This window comes from Caretta caretta, chromosome 8 (genome assembly GCF_965140235.1).
Source record: "Caretta caretta isolate rCarCar2 chromosome 8, rCarCar1.hap1, whole genome shotgun sequence".
Lineage (NCBI taxonomy): Eukaryota > Metazoa > Chordata > Testudines > Cheloniidae > Caretta > Caretta caretta.
Genome location: NC_134213.1, coordinates 10296600 through 10320767, shown reverse-complemented (window position 1 = coordinate 10320767; position 24168 = coordinate 10296600). Strand labels below are relative to the sequence as shown.

At 41.9% G+C, this 24168-nt stretch overlaps 1 protein-coding gene across 4 annotated transcripts in view; it reads left to right on the top strand.

Moving 5' to 3' along the window:
• SPOCK1 (SPARC (osteonectin), cwcv and kazal like domains proteoglycan 1) overlaps positions 1-24168 on the top strand; it is a 480430-nt gene that overhangs the window by 263058 nt on the left and 193204 nt on the right. For all 4 annotated transcript variants that reach the window (XM_048860608.2, XM_048860609.2, XM_048860610.2 and 1 more), the window contains one exon: positions 19858-19972. In XM_048860608.2, the coding sequence (XP_048716565.1) occupies positions 19858-19972 (115 nt within the window). The remainder of the gene's footprint in view (positions 1-19857; positions 19973-24168) is intronic.

The following is a 24168-nucleotide window of genomic DNA, read 5'->3' as shown; positions in this document are numbered from 1 at the left end:
ACACTTTTGTTGTAAATGTTCATCCTGTTACCATCTCACATCCTTTTGTTTCCATATAACGCATGGAGGTTTCTGCCTTGGATACAGCCTGACTTACAATCCCATCACAGGGGACATTGCCAAAGCACTCCTGCAATCTCTGGCTGCCAGAATGGTCCTTGGAGGAGATTGGGGGGTCATTGCAGCTGCTGCAATTTAGAGCAGTCCTGAGACTACTCTAAAATGGTCCTGCCCCAGCTGCCATTGCAAAGTTCAGCTGGATTTGGGCCATAATGCCTGATAATTTCATCATTTTCACATGATCTACAGTGTCTATTAGCAACACAGAAGCCCATGACCGTTTCCTATGTTGTACGGATGCTGCTGTTAAGAAAACTAGTCCTTTCAAGACTGTTATGTGAGTGTAGATCAGTGCTGTCCTCTCAGGTAATAACATAAAGAGAATACTTTTCTGTATAATGATTCCTCCCTGCTGCCTTTATCACCAGCTCTTAGCACTCTCTGGAAAAATAAGTCTCACACAATCATCAAAATGAAATAAGAAACCCGTCCCCTCATTACAGAGTCATGTACTGCCAAAAAATCATTGTCTATAAAATATTGTCAAATACAAACACACCCTGGAGAATGGGATCAGAAAACTATCAAACCTCATGTAGTATGCCTTTCTCGGAAATGCAATTCTAGCACTGAATAGATGAAACAAATTAACATTTAAAAATTGTTATACGCTTTGTGAAGATCCTAGAGGTAATATCGTGTGTAGGCACATTATCAATGACTGTCAATCACATGTTTGGCCAGCTCTCTAGCTTGCGACACTTAAATGAAGAATGGTGATTGTTTAAATTGTTCAGTCCCCCGGACATGCAGCAGATGAGTAATTTCAGGGTTTGTCCATCTGCAGTAGCTATGCATCATATAATGCAAATCATCTGCAAAAAAAAAAAGAGTGATAGCAACGTGTGCTCTTTTAAAAGATCGTCACATAACAAGTGACACCCATGGTGTATAGTTACAGTGTAATTCAGGACATGGACGTATAATATCATATGCATTGTTTTATAATGTGTTAGACAACCTTGGATACCATATGCATTAGCTGGGCATTAATAACTATGTGGGGCTTTTAAGATACCACCCTCCTACATTGCAAGTACACACACATTGGAGTAGTTCAAGGGGATGAAGATTCCTTTGCTTTGTACAGATTGGTATCTATGCTTTAATGAGCAAAAATCGATAGGGAAAGTATGCAACAGTTACCTGTTTCCATTAACTTTTGTCTCTCATTTTGGGACCAAATATTTAGGGTTAAAAAAATAGCCTCAAGGTGAATTACTCATATGGGAATTGCCAGACCGGATCAGTAGCCTGATCCATCAAGTCCAGTACTATGTCTGTGACCGTAGCCATCACCGGATGGTTCATATTCTTTTCACCACAATATGCACTCTTCTATGTATTGACCCAGGGGATGTCAGCATATGCAATTGCTTATTGGAGGGCAGAATTAAGGTTTTGGTTTTGTTTTTTTCTAGATACAACGTTATCAACAGAATACAAGTATTTTAATCCTCTGGCAAGTAAAGCCTCTTTTTTGGGGAACTCTGTTTCTGCCTCCCTTGCCCTCTTCCCACTAGCCCTATTGGGTGAATCACTCAGCAAGGGTGATTTAAAGGCAGAAAGTTAAATTCTGATCCCATTTAAATCTATGGCAAAGCTCCCATTGACTTCAGTGGGCCAGTATTTCACCCCGAACCTCCATTGTAACAAATGTAAGTGTATACGGGTATATGACCATTTGTAGATAATGCAAGTTTTGTGTTCTGGAGATTCAGTACTTTCCATATGGCGATGGCTGTGGATAACTAACACTTGTATTAATTTTTTTTTTAATTTTTTAAATTTTTTAAAATTTGACAATTAGTACCATTCGTAGAAGTTGTGGGTGTTCAGCATTTTCGCAGGATACCTACTACAGACTTGTAATGCACAAGAATTTTTAAAAGGATGAATGCTTATTATTTGTGTTCTTTACTTGAAAGCGAAACATTGTGATTATGGGATTATTTTATTTAAATTATACGAAAAGCAGACATTTCACAACCAGTAAAGCTGTGCAGCAATCTTCTATTTTAATAGTCATAAAACTGCAGGACTTCCCCTTAGTTTACTTTCTTTCTCAGTCTGTATTTAGGTGGCAGATGTTTGCATAGCCACTATAGCCCCAAACCTTTGGCTTTGTCCTCTTTCATTAGGGGACCAAATTATTCCTAAAATCCTGGAGCTGAAAACACACCCGAAAAAGCTGCTTAACTATGCAAAATTTAGACACACTAACAAATCATCACTAGCAGAGGGTGCTGAGTTTCAATATCATCCCCCAGCCTGGGAAACTGCTAAATTAATTAGCTCGATACAAAATTTCAGAGCGAGGATAATGAGACAGTCCATTGAAAAGAGGAAATAAGGATCTCTCTTCTGAAACAATAACACTGGTGCCTTCCCTATTTGAAATGTTTGTCAGCCTTTACAAAAACAAAACCTAACAGAAGTATTACTGTTTATGCACAACCATCTCCATATGGACAGAATTTAATCCTCATAACACAGAAACTGCATATCTACAACTGATCATGTCCCCACATATACATTAAGATGGAGGGTCTATTATGGTTATTAAATACCTTTTGCCCTTGTTGATTATTCACCTCACATTAAAAGCACCAGATAATGTAGTCATTTTTCTGCAAAGAGGAGGAAAATATCAAGGAGATTTGTTGGGCAATTTAAAAGCTATAGGGCATGAAATTGATATTGCAGAGGAACAGAGAAAGGAATCCCCTCATTAGGTCCTACATGTCAGTGCAAAGTCTATTGCTGTTGGGAGTCCTTATGATGTGTCTTCAGAGCACAGTTATTTTACGCATCCACAGGGAATGATATTTAAAAGGCCGGACGTGTCCTTTAATTTTATGTAATGACTTCCTCACTTTTCATATATACACATCATCATGTGTGCAAGAGGAAGACCATAGTTTAAATAGTTAAAATGAAACAGCCTGAACTGGAACATTGAATCCAAACCCCTCGTTCTAAACTTTAGACTCTAAGGTAATGACTTGCACACTCGATTCTCCCTTACCAACTTGGTTGCCCCATGCATTATAGTCAGTGAATGCAATCTTCACCCTATTGAAGTCAATGGCAAAACTCACATGGACTTTAGCAGGGTTACAGAATTTCACCCAGGGGGTCTACATGTGTTTCTTTGGGTATGTCTACACTTGCAGAGTTTTTGCACTGTCAGTTTCACCGGTGAAAGGGAACCGGTGAAAGAAAAGCGCTGGTTTGTGTACTCAGTTAATTCCTCAGGCATCAGAGTGTTTACATTTGCAGCACTTCCATTGCGGATGAGAGCAGCGCCCTAGGGCAACTATCCCACAGTGAAGTTCTCTCCATTTTGACTGTAGGTCTTGTGGGAAGGGCGGGAGGGTGATCCTGGGGCATCCTGGGTCCCTGCACGGCCTCGTCTCCCCAAACACTGATCAGCTCCAGTAGCTCAGCATTGCTCCAAGCAGGGGATCGTTTGCTCCCTGGAGCAGCCATTGTTACCTGGTCAGATAAGTGAGCACTTGCCAAGAAAACAGGAAGGAGAGTTTCAAAGTTCCTGGGGCTTTACAGGCGGAAGCACTGGGTGCTAGAGATTTTGTCACTGGGGCACACTCTCCAGTTTTTGGCCACTGCCCCCCATGTTCCCATCTTCCCCGGCCCATTTCAGGGACCCTTCTCATGAGCAACTGATCGTTCAGGAGGTAAACAACCTCCTACAACTGGGGGCGGTGGAGGAGGTCCCTCAGGAAATGATGGGGAAAAGTTTCTACTATTTCCTGATCCCAAAAGCAAAAGGGGACCTAAGACCCATTCTGGACCTGCGATGACTCACAAGTACCTCAAGAAGTTGAAGTTTTGCATGGTTTCACTAGCCTCCATCATCCCTTCCCTGGATCTGGGAGACTGGTACACCACTCTTGACTTGACAGATGGTTATTTCCATATCTCTATCTTTCAAGGACACAGATGGTTCCTCCATTTTATGGTGGGCCAGCACCATTTCCAGTTCACGGCGCTTCCCTTTGGCCTCTCTATTTACAAATTGTATGGCCCCAGTAGCTGCTTACCCTTATCTGAAGAGTCGTGGGGTCCAGGTCTGTCCTTACCTCGGCGATTGGCTCATCAAGGGCAGATTGCGGCATCAAGTGCAGAGCAGTCTCGATCTGGTGCATTCTACCTGCCATCACCTGGACCTGTTAGTGAATTAAAAGAAATTGACCCTCGTACCAGTGCAATGGATAGAGTTTATCAGAGTGGTCCTCGACTCCATGCGGGCCAGGGCCTTCCTTCTGGAGGCCTGTTTCCAAGCCATGTTGGACGTAGTCTCCCATGTAAGGGGTCACCCACTCACCACCGCCCTTTGTGGCCCCATCCCCGTCGCTAACTCTGGTTTCTGACGCCTTGGACCTGGGCTGGGGAGCCCATTGGGGCGAGCTCTGTACACAAGGCCGCTGGTTGGGGGTCGACCACTCCCTCTACATAAATGTCAGGGATCTCAGGGCAGTTTGTGTGGTGTGTCAGGCTTTTCGGGCCCACTTACAAGGCAAAGTGGTTCATGTCCTGATGGACAACACCGCCACAATGTTTTATGTCAACAAGCAAGGTGGAGCCAGGCCATCAGCCCTCTGCCAGGAAGCCCTCTGGCTCTGGGACTTCTGTGTGCAGCATGCCACTCATCTCTTGGCAGCGCACCTCCCTGAACCAGGAATGTATTGTCAGATCGCCTCAGCAGAGCTTTCTCATCTCGCCACGAATGGTCAACAGGCTCTTCCAAAAGTGGGGATCTCACAAGGAGGACTTGTTCACGACTCACCAGAACATGAAATGTCACCTGTTCTGCTCGTTTCGGGGGGTTGACACCGAGGCTTCCTACTTCCATCGTCGGGGACTCTGATGTACACTTTCCCACCAGTGCCATTGCTTCACAGAGTCCTCATGAAGATCAAGCAGGACAAGGACAAGGTTATCCTGATAGCCCTGACTTGACCTCGCCAGCACTGGTTCAGCACGCTGATGGACCTGTCAGTGATGACCCCGATGCAGCTGCCCCTTTGGCCTCCTGTCCCAGAATCGCAGCAGGCTCCTGCACCCGAATCTGGCAGCGCTGGACCTAACAGTCTGGTTGCTGCATGGTTAACTGCCGAAGAGCAGGAGTGCTCGGCCTGCGTCCTGCAGGTCTTGCTGGGTTGTAGAAAGCCCTCCACTAGAGTGACCTAACTGGCCAAATGGAGACAATTCTCGTGCTGGGCCTCAACCCAAGGAGGTGGGCCCAAGCAGGCCTTGCTGCAGTCGATCCTGGACTACCTCATGCATCACAAGCTCCAACGTTTGTCCCTTTCATCAATTAAAGTCCACTTGGCCACCGTATCAGCCTTTCACCCTCCCTTCCAGGGCAGGTTGCTCTTTGCTCAGAAATGACGGTTTGTTTCTTGAAAGGTCTGGAGTGACTCTATCCCCAGGTCAGAATCTAGTGCTCGTGCAGCTCATGAAAGCTCCCTTCAAGCCCTTGGTGTCCTGTTCCCTTCTGCTCTCCTGCAAGGTGTCATTCCTGCTGGTGATAACTTCTGCCGAAAGGGTCACCGAGATTAGGGCACTTACCTTGGAGCCGCCCTATATGGTGTTCTTCAAGGACAAGATCCAATTGTGGCCACATCCAGCTTTCCTGCCCAAGGTGGTTTTGCAATTTCACATGAGCCAGGACATATTTTTGCCAGTCTTCTTCCCAAAGCCTGATAAGTCTGAGGAGGAACGTAGGTTGCATTCCCTGGACATCAGGAGAGCACGGACCAAGCCATTTCACAAGTCGACACAGTTATTCGTCACAGTGGCAGATAGGATGAAAGGTTGTCCAGTGTCAATCCAGAGAATCTCATCTTGGATCACCGCCTGCATCTGTTTTTGCTATGGTCAGGTGAAGGTGCCTCCACGGCGACTATAACCGCCCTGTCAACTAAAACACCAGCCTCGGCGGTGGCCTTCCTAACCCATGTGCCAATTCCTGGTATCTGCAGGTCTCCACCTGGTCATCCATTCCCACATTCAGGTCTCACTATGCGCTTACCCAAGCAAGCCCGAGACAATGCTGGCTTCGGTAGAGCAGTATTACAAGCTGCAAGTCTGTGAACTCCGAGCCCACTTCCAGGAATACTGCTTGTGAGTTACCTAGAATGGAATCAACATGAACAAGCACTCAAAGAAGAAAAAACGGTTTCTTACCTTTCATAACTGTTCTTTGAGCTTTGTTGCTCATGTTCATTCCATTACCCGCCTTCCTGCCCCTCTGTCAGAGTTGCCGGCAAGAAGGAACTGAGAGGATGTAGGGCCGCCGGCACCTGATATACCGATGCATGAATGCAGCACTCAAGGGGGCACCACAGCCGACCCTACAGATACCACTAAAGCAAAAGTCTCCGACAACTGTGCACATGGGCACGCACACAGCTAGCACTGTATGGACATGAGCAACACATCTCGAAGAACAACAGTTATGAACGGTAGGTAACTGGTTTTTATACCATCTCTTAGCCAGGTGTACCAGAAATCAAATTACTCTCCTATGAATAGTTGTTTCTCTGCTGTAGGAGGAGATTTTAGCTATCATGCTGAGTACAAAGCTATAGAATTTGTACTTGTATTGCCAGAGGCAACCTGGGTTCCTTGCTCTGTGGGAAAAGGACATAACAACATGTTAGTTATACCAGACAGTTATTCAAGTGTCCAAACCACAGTTCCGACAACAGTCCTTTCAAAAATGACATGGCTTTCAGAAGTATTTTAATTAGAGCATTTGACAGAATAAAAAATAATAATTCTTCTCTGTAGGATCATTACAAATATATAGTTTTGAACAGAGTATTTTAATGAACTGCAGATGTTCTCAGTCTAGTTACTACTAGATGGTATTTGTCCAAATCAGAAAAGTTCTTGACTATTTGAAACATGTGTCAGTTTCTGCTCAGGGAAGTTTCTGGGGTGCCATATGGATGCTACAGTTCTGGACTTGAGAGATATTTGCTAAGGAACAGTGAGGAGAAGGTTGCAGAGTGCCTAAATTTAACAAGTACTCTGTGGGCCAGATCCTCAACTGATGTAAATTGGCATAGTGGTGTCAGAGCCAAAGGAGCTATTCCGATTTATGGTCCTCAATCACTCTTGTAAGCTCTAAAATTTACCAAATCTATTCAAAATGCTTATAAAAAATAATATGTGAAAGGAATGGATGTTTTTCTTCTTTCCTTTGTATTGTCCTGTAGTACTGTACTTCTCTAACTTGATATTATTCCTCTTTACCACTAGATGATTTGAGACTGCAGCATTATTCCACTTTTAGTCTTTTAGACACTGATCATGCAGTGCATTTTTGACAACGCAGCTTTGCTCTCTAGTTAGATTATCAGTTTATCCTACTCCTTCACTGCCACATTGTGTACCAAAGCCCCCATCTCCCACTGTTTCAGATGTGCAAATATTTTAGTCTTTTAATCTAGAAGTTGCAGCATTAAGTATAGCTCCCCCAAGAGTGCAACTGAATTTTATGAATAGAGTAGTTTTCTAGTTTAAGAACTCTCAAGACGTCTTTGTAGGTTTCAGACTAGAAAACATCAATTGAAATGTTAAGTGAGTAATGTTATTAGATATTCATTGACATCTACAACACTTGTTTCTATTAAATAACCCTAAATTGAGGGTATTTTATGCTATAATTACAATTCACATATTTTAAAAACATCCTGTTTAAGTTCTGCCTCAGATCCCTTAAATATACTGTCCTGATTGCCATGATTGATTCTCTCTTATAGTTGGCTGACCAACAATTTCTACTCTATAAGGTATATTACTAGCTGATTATCTACACCGGATCTTTATCGTTTCTGAGCACAGTAATTTCTCTTGAAAGTGTTGAAAATGACATCTACCAAAAATCTAAAATGAGGCTAGCAACCAGTATGACACACAATGCATTTATTTTATACTGTACAAATTCCTAGATTATGTATCTATATGCACAAAAATTAGTGTGATAACAATACCAAGAATCTTTCCATGTGAATTACTGTAATTAAGGTATACAATACCGGTGTTCAGCAGGTAAAACTGAGTAAGAGAGGTCTTAAGGCATCTTAAAGTTAGCTATCTAAATAAGTGGCCTCGTTCTCAGCAGCTGCCATTGATATTAGTGGAATTTTGCTTAAGTCAGGAATACAGGAGCATAGGACTTGCCATACTAGTCCAGTATCCCATCTCTGTCATTGCCCAGTACCCAGTGCTTCAGAGGAATGTTCAAGAGACCCCAGAGCTATTGTTAATCTGCCAAAGGGGAAGTTTCTTTCTTACTCATATCAGTTAGTGATTAACTTATGCCCTGAACCATAAGGGTTTATACCCCTTCTAGAAAATGTCTTGTCTGATGCAGATGTGAATGGGATGTTCTCATTATCCACCTAAAGGCTTAATTGTTTTTTAATCACATTAAGCTCTTGGCCTCAATGATCTATTGATAGTGAGTTTTACAGGTATAATTATATATAGAGGTGTGTGTGTGTGTGTGTAATCCTTTTATCCATTTTCAGTTTGTTACCTTTCAACTTCATTGGATGTCCCCTTGTTCTTGTTTTATAACAGAACTAAGTAAATAAGAGTCCCTGGCTCACCTTTTCTATACCATCTACTCTTTCCATATGCCTCTGAGTAGTTTCCTCTTTAAACTAAACAGTTCCAGTTGTTTCAAATATCTCCTCATAGGGAAATTTTTTGAGTCTTCTACTCATTTTTGTCACCTATCTTTGAAACTTTTCATTTTTGCGCGTGCACACAGATCCTAAACCCCGTACACACAGCGAAACACTGCACGCATAAAAATTTGCACCAAAGCACAAAAATTTGCACAGAAGAAATTTTTTGTGCACACGGCCTGTCAAAAATTTGCACAGAAGAAATTTTTTGCGCACACGGCCTGTCAAAAATTAGAGGGAACATTGGACCAGATCAATCTTGGACATTTCTCTCCTTTTCTAGTGTTTTGTTTTGCTCCGTGTGGACTAAAACTAATGTAATATGGAAGCAAGTCTTTATGTCCTGAAAAAGGAAATGAAGTGCTGGCATGTGTTTCCATGGCAACAGTCAGAAGCTGTGATAAATGAACCTGGCTCATAGTTCTGCAAGATTTTAGCCATTTTGTGTAATTTCTTTATCAGTCAGTGAGTGTCATTCACAATGACTCTGGGCTTATATGCTTTAGGGCTTTCTGAGGATCTCACTGTGCTTCATAAAAGTGGGTAAGTAGTATTGTCCCCATTTTAAACACAGACAAAGCGAGGCACAGAGTGGCTAAGTGACTTGCCCAAAGTCACACAGTGAGCGTCATCAGGAGAAATGAAGCCTTCTGATTTACAGGGAGCGTCCCAACTTCAATCACTGGGCAACAAGACTGTCCGCTACCATGCATTATCTAAGATACTGAGGGCAAGAATAAAATCAAGGAAAAAATGGTGATTCTTTCTTGAGCATGTTGTTTCTAGTGAGATTGAAGGCCACATTGTAGTATTGAATTCATGGAGCATAAAATGATCCTATATATTTTGCTCTAGTTAGATGAAAATATTTGGGGTCAAATTCTGCTCTGACCTCAATGTAAATCCAGAGGAACTTCACTGAAAGCAGTGGGGCCTCTCTTTCTGTGTAGGGTGGTAACCGAAATCAGAATTCATCTCCCACTGTGTCTAATTGTAAGATTTAAATCTGAGCATGTTCTGGATGCATAAGATTGGCTCACTGCTTGGCAGTTATTACCTCTGTAATAACACTAACATTCAAACTGTCAACACACACACCAATCTCACGCATGACTTTTCGGCCTTCAGGGATATAAATTTCCAAAGCTCATGGCACACCGCTAAGAGCATGTAGCAATTTACTAGAAATGAAACATTATTATTCCTGCTGAAGTATAGATTCGTAAACCTGATAATTCAGTGTTTAATTTTTACTAAATGATAATGTGCTCAGTGTTGTTAATGAGGCGATTTTGCTTCTGAAACACATTTCGTTTACAAATCTAAGAATAAAACATTCATGTTATTTGTATGTTTTCAGTGCAGATTTAAAAATATAAAATATCTACTGAAAAGCTATACAATGCGCTTGGGGAAAAGTTTTGTTTTAAGAATAAGGAGGAAAGTGTACAGCCTGAGGTAGTTGGTTTCAATTCCGTTTGCTTTTGTTTTTGCACTCACTTAGTTCACACCCTGATAATTCAATGTTGCTTTTAATCAAAGTTGCAAGAGAGTTTGGTATCTGAGAAATCAGCAATCTGAATTAATTCTTAGTTTTTCCCCGTGATCATACTATCACTTTAGGTAAAGCATATTTCACAAATGCCAATGAATAGTTACACTCTGAGCTAGGAAACATTTCTGTAACTTCTCTGTCGTGAGCCATTCATAATGTTTATCTATATTCGTCTAAAATGGGGAAAAGTGTGTCTTTAACTACATGTAAATGTTAAAGTTCTTCTGCTTCATATTCTGTAGGCATTGGACCAGTGGTTTTCTCAGTTTACAGCTAGTGAAACTCTATTCACGTCCATTGAATTGCTCTAGATTTACCCCGGTGTATCTGAGAGCTGAATTTGGCCAAGAGAGTTTACATCAAGAATGATATTTGTCAGTGTAGAGTCACCACAGTACTGCCAACACCAAGCATTCCAAAATCATGAGACTGGTTTAATTATCATGAGACTTTAAAAAAATAATAATTTTGAAGTCTTTTATGTGATTTCTGGGTTTTGAGCCTTTAAAGTTCATTTTCAAAATTTTCTCTTCAGCCAAGAGGGCTAGAATGTTACTTCTTTTACAATAAAAGCTGAGATTCTGATGTAAGTACATAAATTCTGTCACTACCACTCGATTTTGGCCCATTTTGATTGGAGGTCGTCAGCTGGCCATTTGGTTCTCCTGTCTTCACCCAATTTCTGCTGCTCATGGGACCAGCTCTGCCCATGCTTGTACCCAATGTGCTGCCTCTCTCTCGTCCTCAAATGAATTTGATAATCATAATACACTGCATGGGGGAGGGATGTAAAATTCAGTCAGGAGGTGTCAGGCAAAGAGTGAGGCAGCATATTTGGGACCAGACCTGATATGGCTGGACCTGGAAGCAGCAGGGAATGGATGGCATCAGCAATAGCTTTCCCAGAAGCCCTTTAAAAGCCCTTGCGTTAAAAGTCCTTAGAGATGAAGAGCAGGCAGGGCAGGGTACCTGGGAGCAATGGCAGAGTGACTGTGGAAGGAGTGGGAAACTGAATGCATTTGGAGGGAGTGCACAAAACTGAGCGTGACCAAAAATAAGTTAATCTTTTGCCCCCTCATCCCAATGACTTCCTCTTGCCATCATTCATAGATACCCTCCCTCACTCTTCAGATCCAGGAGGTTCTCTTTGATCCAGATAACGCTCACAGGTGTCCTGTGATCCTGGATGGGTGTTTTCATGTGTTTTCACAACCTTTTTATTTTTTACCAGCTACAGGTAATTTTAATAATTCTTTGTAGGTCTCTGCAGCCTTTACATCCCTGGATGCTTGAAGCTGAATCAATCCGAGGTAGTCGCTGATATTTTGACAGCAGGGGGTCAGAGGGGACAGGAAGGAGACTGATGGGTGTGCAGAAGACAGAGATGGGGTGGGTGACGCAGGGGATCACTCCTCCAGCCTTTGGGGGTGGGGAAAGTGAGTCCCCTCTGAACAGGTAAGGGAAGACAGTTTTGCCATGTTGCCAACTCCCGTCATCTGATTACAAGTCATAGGATTTTGGCAGCTGTTGGAGGAACTGTTGTGATGATGTGAGAAACTCCATTCCCACAGTTTTTAGGGCTGGCCATGCAGGCAGAACTGTGTGTGAGAGCCTCAGTGCTGAGGACACAGATATGCCCTGCCACTGGCCCTGCCTTCATGTATAGCCCTATAGGAGAGAGAGGTTCTGGGGAAGTGGGAGGCAGTGGAGTGGGGAGTTGGGGAACAGCTGTTGTTGTGGCCCAGCAGCAACACCCCCCTCTTCATGCTGCATTGGGACTTCCGCTCTCCTTGGGATCCAGGCAAAGGAAATAACCTGTAGGAGGCAGTGAGGAGGGGAAGGAGGAGTCAGGAGAAGGAGAAAGGGAGGAGCCCCTGGGGGCAGCAAGGCAGGGGGGAAAGGGGAATCAAGACAGTAATAGGAAATAGATAGCAGTTCACCTGTCTTAGGGATGAGGAGAGGGTAAGTGGAGTCTCTATCTGAGCAGCCATGGGGAGGCATGCATTTTTGTGTATATTAAAGATTGACTTTTCAACCTGAAATTATACCCACACATAGTCAGAAGCAGGGGGGTTAAAAATGAAAAGATGGATTAAAAAACATAGTTTGATCTTAAAATTGAATGATTTGTGGGGCCAATCTTATGATTTTTTGCAGATCTGACTCATTATTTTTGCTATCTTGAGGTTGGCAACACCGTTATGTACTCAGGTATATCTAGGGCTATTCTCCTGTCCCTTTGTAAGAAAATATTACTAATATTACTACTCTCTCTGTTGAGAGAGAAATTGTAACTTTCCCTTGTCAAAAGGCACAGCTATCTAGCAATCAAGCTACCAGTAATCCTTCTCTTATGATATATTGGACCACAGCAGAATATTATAATAAGTGTCTCAATAGCTTTCTGATAGTAGTGTTTGCTGTATCTGTAGTTTCCTGAGACATTTTCTTTGGAGGAGTAAAAGGATTAGTTTTGTTTTGTTTCACCCTAGGTTGCCTAGATGTTTCCCCTTCCTTTCATATGACTTGATTCTGTGGCATGCAGAGCATCCTCAAGCATGTGAGTGCTCAGCACCTTGCAGGACTAGGTCCATACACTGTTGCTAGCTGAATGGATTCAGGGAATGATGATGGTGGATCACAAAGGGCCTGATCCTGGGAGGTACAACAGTTCAGAAGAGTTCAGTGGGAGTCGAGGATGCTTTGCATTTCCCAGGAGATTCTCTTCACCTTGCAAATAAACTAACTGCATGCAACTTTTTAAATCTGCATGACAGTTTAAGTGAATAAAATACTTATACACTGGCATGTTAATTATATTAAATTCAGCAACATATATTTATCATAAGCAGGCTTTTAACTGACATTAAGTCCTGTCTTTTCTATCTTCTCTTCACCTATTATAACTGCACCTCATTTCTATAGGTTTGTCAAGCAGACTTATTCCCTCCCGGGGGAATTCTGCACCACCGCACAATGCAGAATTTTGCAGAAATGAACGTGCATGCAGAATTTCCTTTCCCCCACAGAAATGGGCTGCAGTGCTGCTAGCTGGCACTAGGGGCCACTGGACCCAGCAGAGCTCAGCTGGCACATAGAAGATACTGCTGGGTGGGAGGGGAGGGAGCTAGAGGTTTTCTGGCAGCTCCAGTTCCCAGCATGCCCTGAGGGAAGGAGAGGGCAGCACACAGGAAACTCACACAGGGTGGGGAGTGGGGCGGGGGGAAGCTCTGCAGGTATCTGGGGAAGGAGGGTCCCAATGTCTGGGCTCTGAAGGAGAGGGGGTGTGGGTATCTGCCCCAGGGGGACACTGCAGCTGGGCTCTGGGAGCGGGCGGGGAAGGGGCCAGAGAAACAGGAACTGGAATTGACATATGGGTTTCTCTACTCCTGGGGTAATTTGTGTGTGTATGTTGTTGCAGACGTACTTGCTGACGGGTATTTTGAAATAAATTATCAAAATAATTGAAACTGGTATGATAATTTAGTGTTATTTTGACCAATACAATCTGCAGAATTTTAAAATATTGGGTGCAGAATTTTTAATTTTGTGGTGCCTAATTTTTAATTTTTTGGTGCAGAATGCCCACTGGAGTACTTATTATTCATGTTCTTTATCATGTTACTTGGCAAGGAAACCAACACATAGTCCTTTACAATATCTTTAGCCTGGGTAGCCCTCAGCAATGTCAAAAGGGATCGTATGTTGGTTATGAGAAATCATTTTTGAAAGTGCCCATACAAATGAAAATAGATGTTTCTTTCCACAATACTGATCTCTTTAACTGCTCAAACGTTACCGTTTCTCTAAAACACAACAACAGTACAGGGATTCAATAAATGCTAACAACTTGATTTGTTGCTGTTTTGTTGCATTGTGAAAATAATTCACATACATGTTTGAAGCATTTGGTCCTGTGGTAATTAAATTTTAGCTGAATTGATTTCTGTATGCAAATTGCTACCAGTAATTATGTGGCGAGAGAGAGTGAGAGTTAAATATCTGAGTACACTAGTTGAAGACATACTCTCCTCAAGACCTGCGGGGTGGGGTAATGGCAATTTTCTCTCTAATGAAGCAGAATGACTTATGCTGACTTTTGCAGAAGCAGAATAAAAAACGTGGTTATTACTTGACGTTGATATTTTGGGGATTTCTAATCTGCTCTTTCAAGCAAAGTATTTTGTAAAAACAAGTTTATTAACAATATTATACCTATGGCATCAAAGGTTACAACCAACCACGCTAACCAAAAAATATTTCTTATCAAATCAATGCCATGACTTAATGAACCATAAGATTAAGTAGAATAGGAAGAAGGAGCTTCGTGTCTAACAGGTATCAACAGACTGCAGTTGTTTTATGGTAGTTAGAGCACAGTAAGAGATTAGTATTTAGGACTCCTGCATTCTTTTCCTGCCTCTGCCATTGACTCACACTGTGACCTTGCGCACACAAATGGCAGGGTAATCAGATTCCTAATTTTCTTTGCTTTAATGCTAGTATATGCTCAGAACTCACTTTGGTTATATTTTACTTCATCTGTACTGGGAGCCAGGCTTTTCGGAGGAAGAAGAGAGCAGAGTTTTTTAAACTGAATGTGCTCAACAACAAACACAAAGGACACGTCTATACTAGGAAGAAGGGGCTCTTTTAAAAACAGGGTTGGCTAACACATCTTAAAATCCTAGCATAGATAAGGCAATTCTAGTTTTAACATGGTAGCTGGTCAAGGTAAAGCCTAAATGGTAGCTTGGGGTTTACGTCAAGCAGCTAACAAGTGTGAAAACTAGAACCGCCTACACTAGGATCTCCGCCTACACTAGGATCTTAATAAATGTTAAAAACAACTTTTTCTTAGTCAAGTGATGGCCGAATAGTATAGGTGTCTTGTTTTCTCAGTGGGTGCTGGGTCTAAGCCCATAATTCAGTGTATGATTGTGCGGAATTGATTCTGGAAGCTGCCTGTTTCATGTTGACCTGCCCCACATCCATTGCCTATTGGAGTCAGTAGTGAGCTGCTTATTTCACCCTGTGCTTTGGCCAGTTGCTGGGCTGCTGTGAGTGAGAGAGTAGGGAATGACTCAAGACCTTGCTGCCTCAGTCTGAAGTTCAGCCTTAGGCATTATAATGGTTTCATGCCTAGCAGGGAATAGTCCAGCGTAATGAGTAGTGGTCTTCTGCTTTGCCCTAACTCAGCTTTTCACAGGCTTCCATTCTGACCCCACCCCATTCAGACCCCATTCTGCTTGCTTGTACAGTCAGGGACTGTGCCTTCCTCTGTGTTTACACAGAACGAAGATCTTTGTGGGCACTGCTGGAGACAAATAATATATAAAATACAGAACTACATTTCAGTGTCTCATTTAAAATAAATGTTTTATTACCATGCTCTATTGTGATACAAAATGAACTAGAATCTTTGCATTATAGACTTCAGGTCCCATTTTCCAGTTCATCATAACTTTTCTTACCAGATGGTCTTGTTTTCTTTTATGCTGAGAACAGTTCCAAGAGGACTGTGTGAGGCAACTGCTTTTGACATTTCATTTTTCAAAAGTCTTTTTGTTTTGGAGTGATCATAGCACTTATTGTCTGGCAATTTTGAAACCAAATGTGTTTACATGTCATTTTCTTTTTGATTGCTTGGCTTTTTTATATAAACTTTACTAAAAATGTGCGGGTTTGGAATTTGAACTCTTCCCAAAAGAATGGTCATGAAAACAGCATCAAGGTCATAAATCTGCCCTTGTGAACTAGCCGTACAAGTTTTGCAGAACTGCACAGCCGCTGCAGCAAGAGATATTTTATTTGTTACCACGCTTCCAAAGTTACATATGTGAAAAATAAGTTTGCTCCGTTGCGATTAACATGACCCTGATCTACAGTATAGTCTTATATTGCAACCCTATGCGTGCATTGCTACTGCCCGAATCCCAGCATTTCCTATCAGTCATACGTCTTCCTTTATAGTAGTAATGTGTAAAAACAGAAATGTAATGGAAAAGTGTCTCAAGTACTGTTGTTAGCTCTTTGCCAACAATGATTTATATTGTTAACCTGGAGCGCTTGGTGACAAGTATTGGGGATGCGGAGAGAATAATTGGTGGTGTTCTTCTCTTCTCTGACTAGTGGGGGAAGACACTCAGAGTGTAAGTGCCATCATTATTTTCATAACAATGCCCTGTAAAAAAGAGATGCTAACATACTGTTAGGAGGTTGTTAATGGCTTGATACAATCACTACTGTTTATTTCCCAATTAGTTTAATATCTCTAAAAGGGAATCGGAGGAGTTATAGATTTAATAAGGTGCATACATTGCTATAAATAAATAATGAAAGGTCAGATGAAAATGAAATGACACCTGTGTACTACGATGTACCCACTTTGCTTTTCAATGACTATGGCTGGAATTCTGGTTCCATGCTCACAGCTTGAATAAACTGGCATTGTGTTGGGGATGGAAACATCACACATGAATGGAAGCACTGCACCTTGGCACTTTTATGCAGCTAATCTTTAGAGCCAGCGAGCTAAGGCCCAATGCTGCTTGACCTTCCCACAGAAGTTTTGTGGCTGTTGAATCTATACAGGTACTGGACTCGTTAGCCATGCCCTCATCACTCCCTGGGTTGCCCCAGAGAGCTCTCCTTTCTTGCTCTGTCAGATAGCTAGAGACTGCAGGGTTTAGATGCACAGCAGAACTGGCCAGAAAATGGAATTTCCTTCCAGCAAAAGTTTTGATGCGGGGGGAGAGAGAAGCATTGTGAATTGGAATGAGAAGTCAAACATTTGAAATTTTTCACAGGAAAAATGTGTTTCAGAATATTGATGTTTCCCTTGAATGCTTAAGGAATTTTATTTTTGTAATAAAACTGACCTCAGATTTTTATTTTAAAAAATTACTTTTTTCCTGCCCTTCCCCCTCCCTTTATTTGTGTATTTATAATTTTGGTTCTTAATTTCAAAGACTTCACACTCATTGCTGTAGAACACACAGAACTGTTATGTCAAATATGGGTTTTATATTTCATCTTATTCCCAAAGGCCATCTGCAGATGATGAGCATCTGCTCCTAGTGTTGTAGAAACCTGATTCACAAAGCATGATCTTTGATTGGTATGTTTTAGAAATTATTTCTTATTTTGTACCCTGTCTATAGGGATTGTATTGCATAGTATTAGTATAACCTTCTAAATTTCTTTAATGTTCTAAGACTCTAAACTCTTTGGCAATCACATTTTTGATCTCTCGTACCCAGTATAGATTGCCCCTTCTATTATTCTTATTCCCATTTGAGAGAGAAAATATTGAAACACAGAGAAGGTGTGAGTCTGTAACTGAAATAGAATCCAGGAGTGAAATTCTAGCCCCACTGAAATCTTTAAACACAAGAGCATTCAATACATGCTTTCTATACATATGAAAGTTCTGCTGCACCATTCCCATACTGACAACGAGGAGTCCAGTGGCACCTTAAATACTAACAGATTTATTACTGTATATCTATGCTTGTATCTGTAATTTTCACTCCATGCATCTGAAGAAGTGGTTTTTTACCCACGGAAGCTTATGCCCAAATAAATCTGTTAGTCTTTAAGGTGCCACCGGACTCCTTGTTGTTTGTGTGAATACAGACTAACACAGCTACTTCTCTGAGACTTGATTCCCATACTGGAATCCTCTATTTTTTTTGTGAAGAGTATTTAAACATTTTGTTTCCTTTTTATTAAAATATATTGTAATGTGACACTGTTTTAGGATTTAGTCACTTTTACAGCTGCACCAATTTTTATCCTTGGTTTCAGAATTCACGTGCAGATAAGTAATTGTACCTTGCAAAGATGAGTATTACAGATAGAATTCTTCAGTACCATTTTTTATTTGTTGAGCACTCACTCTGTGTTTAGTGCCATATACTTCATAATGGCCCAAATCCTGTTCCTATTACTCATGCCAAACTACTATTGATTTCCCTGAGTAAAATCAGCAGGCTTTTATCCATAAAGCCAAGTTTATCCCTACCATAATTTGGGTTCAATTTAGTTCATGATCCTTGCTTGCAGAAGCATACTAGGTAGAGACAGACAATACAATATATTTGCTTAATGGAAACTCATTAGATGTTAATAGTATTGGAAACTTATGCCCTTTTTCCCCATTTCACCTTTTCTATCTGTTTAATGGATTTAGGAGCAAAAGCTGTTTACATTTTTTGTTTTGTTTTTAAGACTTCCAACGCCTTGTATTCCTCTAAATACATACGCAGTGGTTGTGCTCAATTGCCCGTTACAAATCTGTAATGGGTGTTAATGTGGTGAGCTCTTGCTGCTCTGACTGCTTAAACCAATGCAGAACAGCTGCAATGCTTCGGCACTGCAGGAGAGCAAAAGAACCCTCTGGTTGTTAGAAATACATTTGCTGCCATGTGGAGAACGTCAGCGGTAATTGAATTGGAACTTAAAAATTACTCCATTTTTTTTTTGTAAAAAGTAATATCTTTTTAAAAAAAAAACTTCCCTGGGCATCAACCAATGATGGGAAAAGCAGCCAGGGTAATTTGACATAAACGCCTTATGTGGAGTTCCAAAATGAAAACAAAAATGTTTCAAATAAGCAATAAATGTGGGAAGGAAGGGGATGCGAGGTAGGAATTAGGGGAAATCTTTGGGAGGAAGAAGTAATAAAATTAAAGTCCAAATAAAAACGATATAAAAATAATTTAAATTAGTTGGAGATGCAACCTTGCCATTATGTTTGGGAGACCTAAAATCAAGATCCTGACCTCTTCCGTGATGTGCTGGAGGGGAATCCTTAGGGCCTCACAGAACCCACTCATTAACATTCTAGCTGAGTCCAGTTCTGGGCGCCACATTTCAGGAAGGATGTGGACAAATTGGAGAGAGTCCAGAGAGGAGCAACAAAAATGATTAAAGGTCTAGAAAACATGACCTATGAGGCAAGATTGGAAAAAAATGGGTTTGTTTAGTCTGGAAAAGAGAAGACTGAGAGGGGACATGATAACAGTTTTCAAGTACACAAAAGGTTGTTACAAGGAGGAGGGTGAAAAATTGTTCTCGTTAACCTCTAAAAATAGGACAAGAAGCAATGGGCTTAAATTGCAGCAAAGGAGGTTTAGGTTGGACATTAGGAAAAACTTCCTAACCGTCAGGGTGGTTAAGCACTGGAATAAATTGCCTGGAGAGGTTGTGGAGTCTTTGGAGATTTTTAAAAGGAGGTTCAACAAACACCTGGCAGGAATGGTCTAGATAATACTTAGTCCTGCCACGAGTGCAGGGGACTGGACTAGATGTAGATGACCTCTCGAGGTCCCTTCCAGTTCTATGATTCTATATTTATTCCCACTAGTTGCATGTTTATTTGAATTGGGAATGATGAGAGAATTTCACTTAAACTCCTAACTTTGTTATTTTTACATTTGTTTTTAATAGCTCTTGATCCATCCAAAGATCCATGTTTGAAGGTGAAGTGCAACCCACATAAAGTGTGCGTCACTCACGACTATGAGACTGCTATTTGTGTAAGCCGTAAGCAGCTGGTACACAGGTAAGGATGCACTGTCTTTACACACTTTCTATTATGCCCTTGTAAAGTTCCATGGACACCAAAATTAGAAAACTCTAAAGAGAACATTAAAATGGATTCTTGAGACATTCTTTGAGCATTTAAATTACATTTACTTTTGTTGCGGAGTATAACATTTACATGTATAGTAACAGAGGCTAGAGCAGGTTTGGAACTGTTCCAGAAAAATCCGATGTTTTGGAACACAGGGTACCAACACTGCAGACACTGCAGCATACCTACTACCTAGCTCTGGAAGAAGTTTGTTCGGACAAAACACATGGTGCATAGAAGCCTGAATTCAAGAAATATGAAAACGTTCCAGATGCTGTACACTTCTACAATACAAATCAATTAAGTATAAACCATTAAAAGCAAAAGCAAACAAAGGGAATTTCTGGTTTTGTTTAAATAAGCAAAATCTGTGCTTATTAGTAAGATAAGGTTGGAGGTTTTGATGGTTCTAGGAAGAGTAATCCACAGATAAATCACAAAATTACAGGGGCCTCTCCTTCTGCCCCTCCACCCCCACGAACATGATACAGTTCTGTGATGACCTAGAATCCTATTTTCGACGTCTCCGACTCAAGGAATATTTCCAAAATACCTCTGAACAACATACTAATCCACAGAGGTCTCCCTACCAAACTACAGAAAGAGGGATTCTAGATGGACTCCTCCTGAAGGTCGAAACAGCAGACTGGACTTCTACATAGAGTGCTTCCGCCGACGTGCACGGGCTGAAATTGTGGAAAAGCAGCATCACTTGCCCCATAACCTCAGCCATGCGGAACGCAATGCCATCCACAGCCTCAGAAACAACTCTGACATCATAATCAAAAAGGCTGACAAAGGAGGTGCTGTTGTCATCATGAATAGGTCGGAATATGAACAAGAGGCTGCTCGGCAGCTCTCCAACACGAGTTTCTACAAGCCATTACCCTATGATCCCACTGAGAGTTACCAAAAGCAACTACAGCATTTGCTCAAGAAACTTCCTGAAAAAGCACAAGATCAAATCCGCACAGACACACCCCTGGAACCCCGACCTGGGATATTCTATCTACTACCCAAGATCCATAAACCTGGAAATCCTGGGCGCCCCATCATCTCAGGCATTGGCACCCTGACAGCAGGATTGTCTGGCTATGTAGACTCCCTCCTCAGGCCCTACGCTACCAGCACTCCCAGCTACCTTCGAGACATCACTGACTTCCTGAGGAAACTTCAATCCATCGGTGATCTTCCTGATAACACCATCCTGGCTACTATGGATGTAGAAGCCCTCTACACCAACATTCCACACAAAGATGGACTACAAGCCGTCAAGAACACTATCCCCGATAATGTCACGGCTAACCTGGTGGCTGAACTTTGTGACTTTGTCCTTACCCATAACTATTTCACATTTGGGGACAATGTATACCTTCAGATCAGCGGCACTGCTATGGGTACCCGCATGGCCCCACAGTATGCCAACATTTTTATGGCTGATTTAGAACAACGCTTCCTCAGCTCTCGTCCCCTAAAGCCCCTACTCTACTTGCGCTATATTGATGACATCTTCATCATCTGGACCCATGGAAAAGAAGCCCTTGAGGAATTCCACCATGATTTCAACAATTTCCATCCCACCACCAACCTCAGCCTGGTCCAGTCCACACAAGAGATCCACTTTCTGGACACTACAGTGCTAATAAACAATGGTCACATAAACACCACCCTATACCGGAAACCTACTGACCGCTATTCCTACCTGCATGCCTCCAGCTTTCACCCTGACCACACCACACAATCCATCGTCTACAGCCAAGCTCTGCGATACAACCGCATTTGCTCCAACCCCTCAGACAGAGACAAACACCTACAAGATCTCTGTCAAGCTTTCTTACAACTACAATACCCACCTGCAGAAGTAAAGAAACAGATTGATAGAGCCAGAAGAGTTCCCAGAAGTTACCTACTACAGGACAGGCCTAACAAAGAAAATAACAGAACGCCACTAGCCGTCACCTTCAGCCCCCAACTAAAACCCCTCCAACGCATTATTAAGGATCTACAACCTATCCTAAAGGATGACCCAACACTCTCACAAGTCTTGGGAGACAGGCCAGTCCTTGCCTACAGACAGCCCAGCAACCTGAAGCAAATACTCACCAGCAACCACACACCACACAACAGAACCACTAACCCAGGAACTTATCCTTGCAACAAAGCCCGTTGCCAATTGTGCCCACATATCTATTCAGGGGACACCATCACAGGGCCTAATAACATCAGCCACACTATCAGAGGCTCATTCACCTGCACATCCACCAATGTGATATGTGCCATCATGTGCCAGCAATGCCCCTCTGCCATGTACATTGGTCAAACTGGACAGTCTCTACGTAAAAGAATAAATGGACACAAATCAGATGTCAAGAATTATAACATTCATAAACCAGTCGGAGAACACTTCAATCTCTCTGGTCACGCAATCACAGACATGAAGGTCGCTATCTTAAAACAAAAAAACTTCAAATCCAGACTCCAGCGAGAAACTGCTGAATTGGAATTCATTTGCAAATTGGATACTATTAATTTAGGCTTAAATAGAGACTGGGAGTGGCTAAGTCATTATGCAAGGTAGCCTGTTTCCTCTTGTTTTTTCCTACCCCCCCCCCAGATGTTCTGGTTTAACTTGGATTTAAACTTGGAGAGTGGTCAGTTTGGATGAGCTATTACCAGCAGGAGAGTGAGTTTGTGTATGGGGGTGGGGGGGATGTGAGAAAACCTGGATTTGTGCAGGAAATAGCCCGACTTGATTATCATGCACATTGTGTAAAGAGTTGTCACTTTGGATGGGCTATCACCAGCAGGAGAGTGAATTTGTGTGGGGGGGTGGAGGGTGAGAAAACCTGGATTTGTGCTGGAAATGGCCCACCTGATGATCACTTTAGATAAGCTATTACCAGGACAGTGGGGTGGGAGGAGGTATTGTTTCATATTCTCTGTGTATATATAGTCTGCTGCAGTTTCCACGGTATGCATCCGATGAAGTGAGCTGTAGCTCACGAAAGCTCATGCTCAAATAAATTGGTTAGTCTCTAAGGTGCCACAAGTACTCCTTTTCTTTTTGCGAATACAGACTAACACGGCTGTTACTCTGAAAATTACAGAAAGCTCCAGGTCCCTGAATTATTAAATTAAGGGCAAATTAAATAGCAGGTACTTTAAGAACTTTGGGATTCTTCAGATGAAACTAAGGGTTTCTTTGCTGTAGTGTCAGCTGACGTAACTTCTCCTACACTTGAGTTAACTTCTCCTGAGTTAGCCTAACTGGAGTGAGAGCCATTACACTGTAAAACAAAGCTCTAGGATTTTTGATTGGATTTGCAGCACCAAGAGGCAGAGTCTCCACTGCATTACAGAACTCCACTTTTAACCCATACCTGCTGATAGCTAGTGAGCTCCAGTTTAAAGCACCAGTTAACTCAAGCTAGAGACTTCTGTGTGTGGACTGGAGTCAGGTTAAGGGCTATACTCGAGTTATATCTTGAGCTAACGCTGCAGTGGAGACAAGTCCGAAGGGACTTAGGCCTCCAGATCCCTTTGAAATTCATGGGGGATTAGGTGACTGGCTCCCCTGAAAATTCCACCCCAAAAGACAAGTTGCAATATACATTGAAAGATAATCAGAAGAATAAAACGGAGTAAGAAAACCTTGAACATCAGTAAAGGGACTTTAAAAATGAGTGTTACTTTACTGGATGCAGGTGGGAAAGCTTTAAGGAAGGATGAATATCCTGTGATCTTGGAGTACTTGTGTGATTGTTTCCTGTCCCATGCTGATGCTTCTGAGCCAAGATATATTTGCTTGCTCAGTAAAACATACTTATCATAATCAAGCTTCATTCACAAGGATTACAAGATCCTTCCTACAAAGGCATGGGATCAAGCTGGCATGACTTTGGTATGAGATGCTGATGGCAGTCCAGAGATAAGCCTGGAGCAACAGGCTAAGCTTTGGTAGAAAGTGTCAATGTTGTATTGTCAAATAGAGTTTCCAAAGAAATACACTTTTCAGAGGGTGCCTGCGTGTCACAGTAAAAATCATTCAGTTTCATACACTTATGTCAGATCCAATATTTAATAAATACCAAATAATTATAAAGACCTCTCAAGAATGTTGTCAA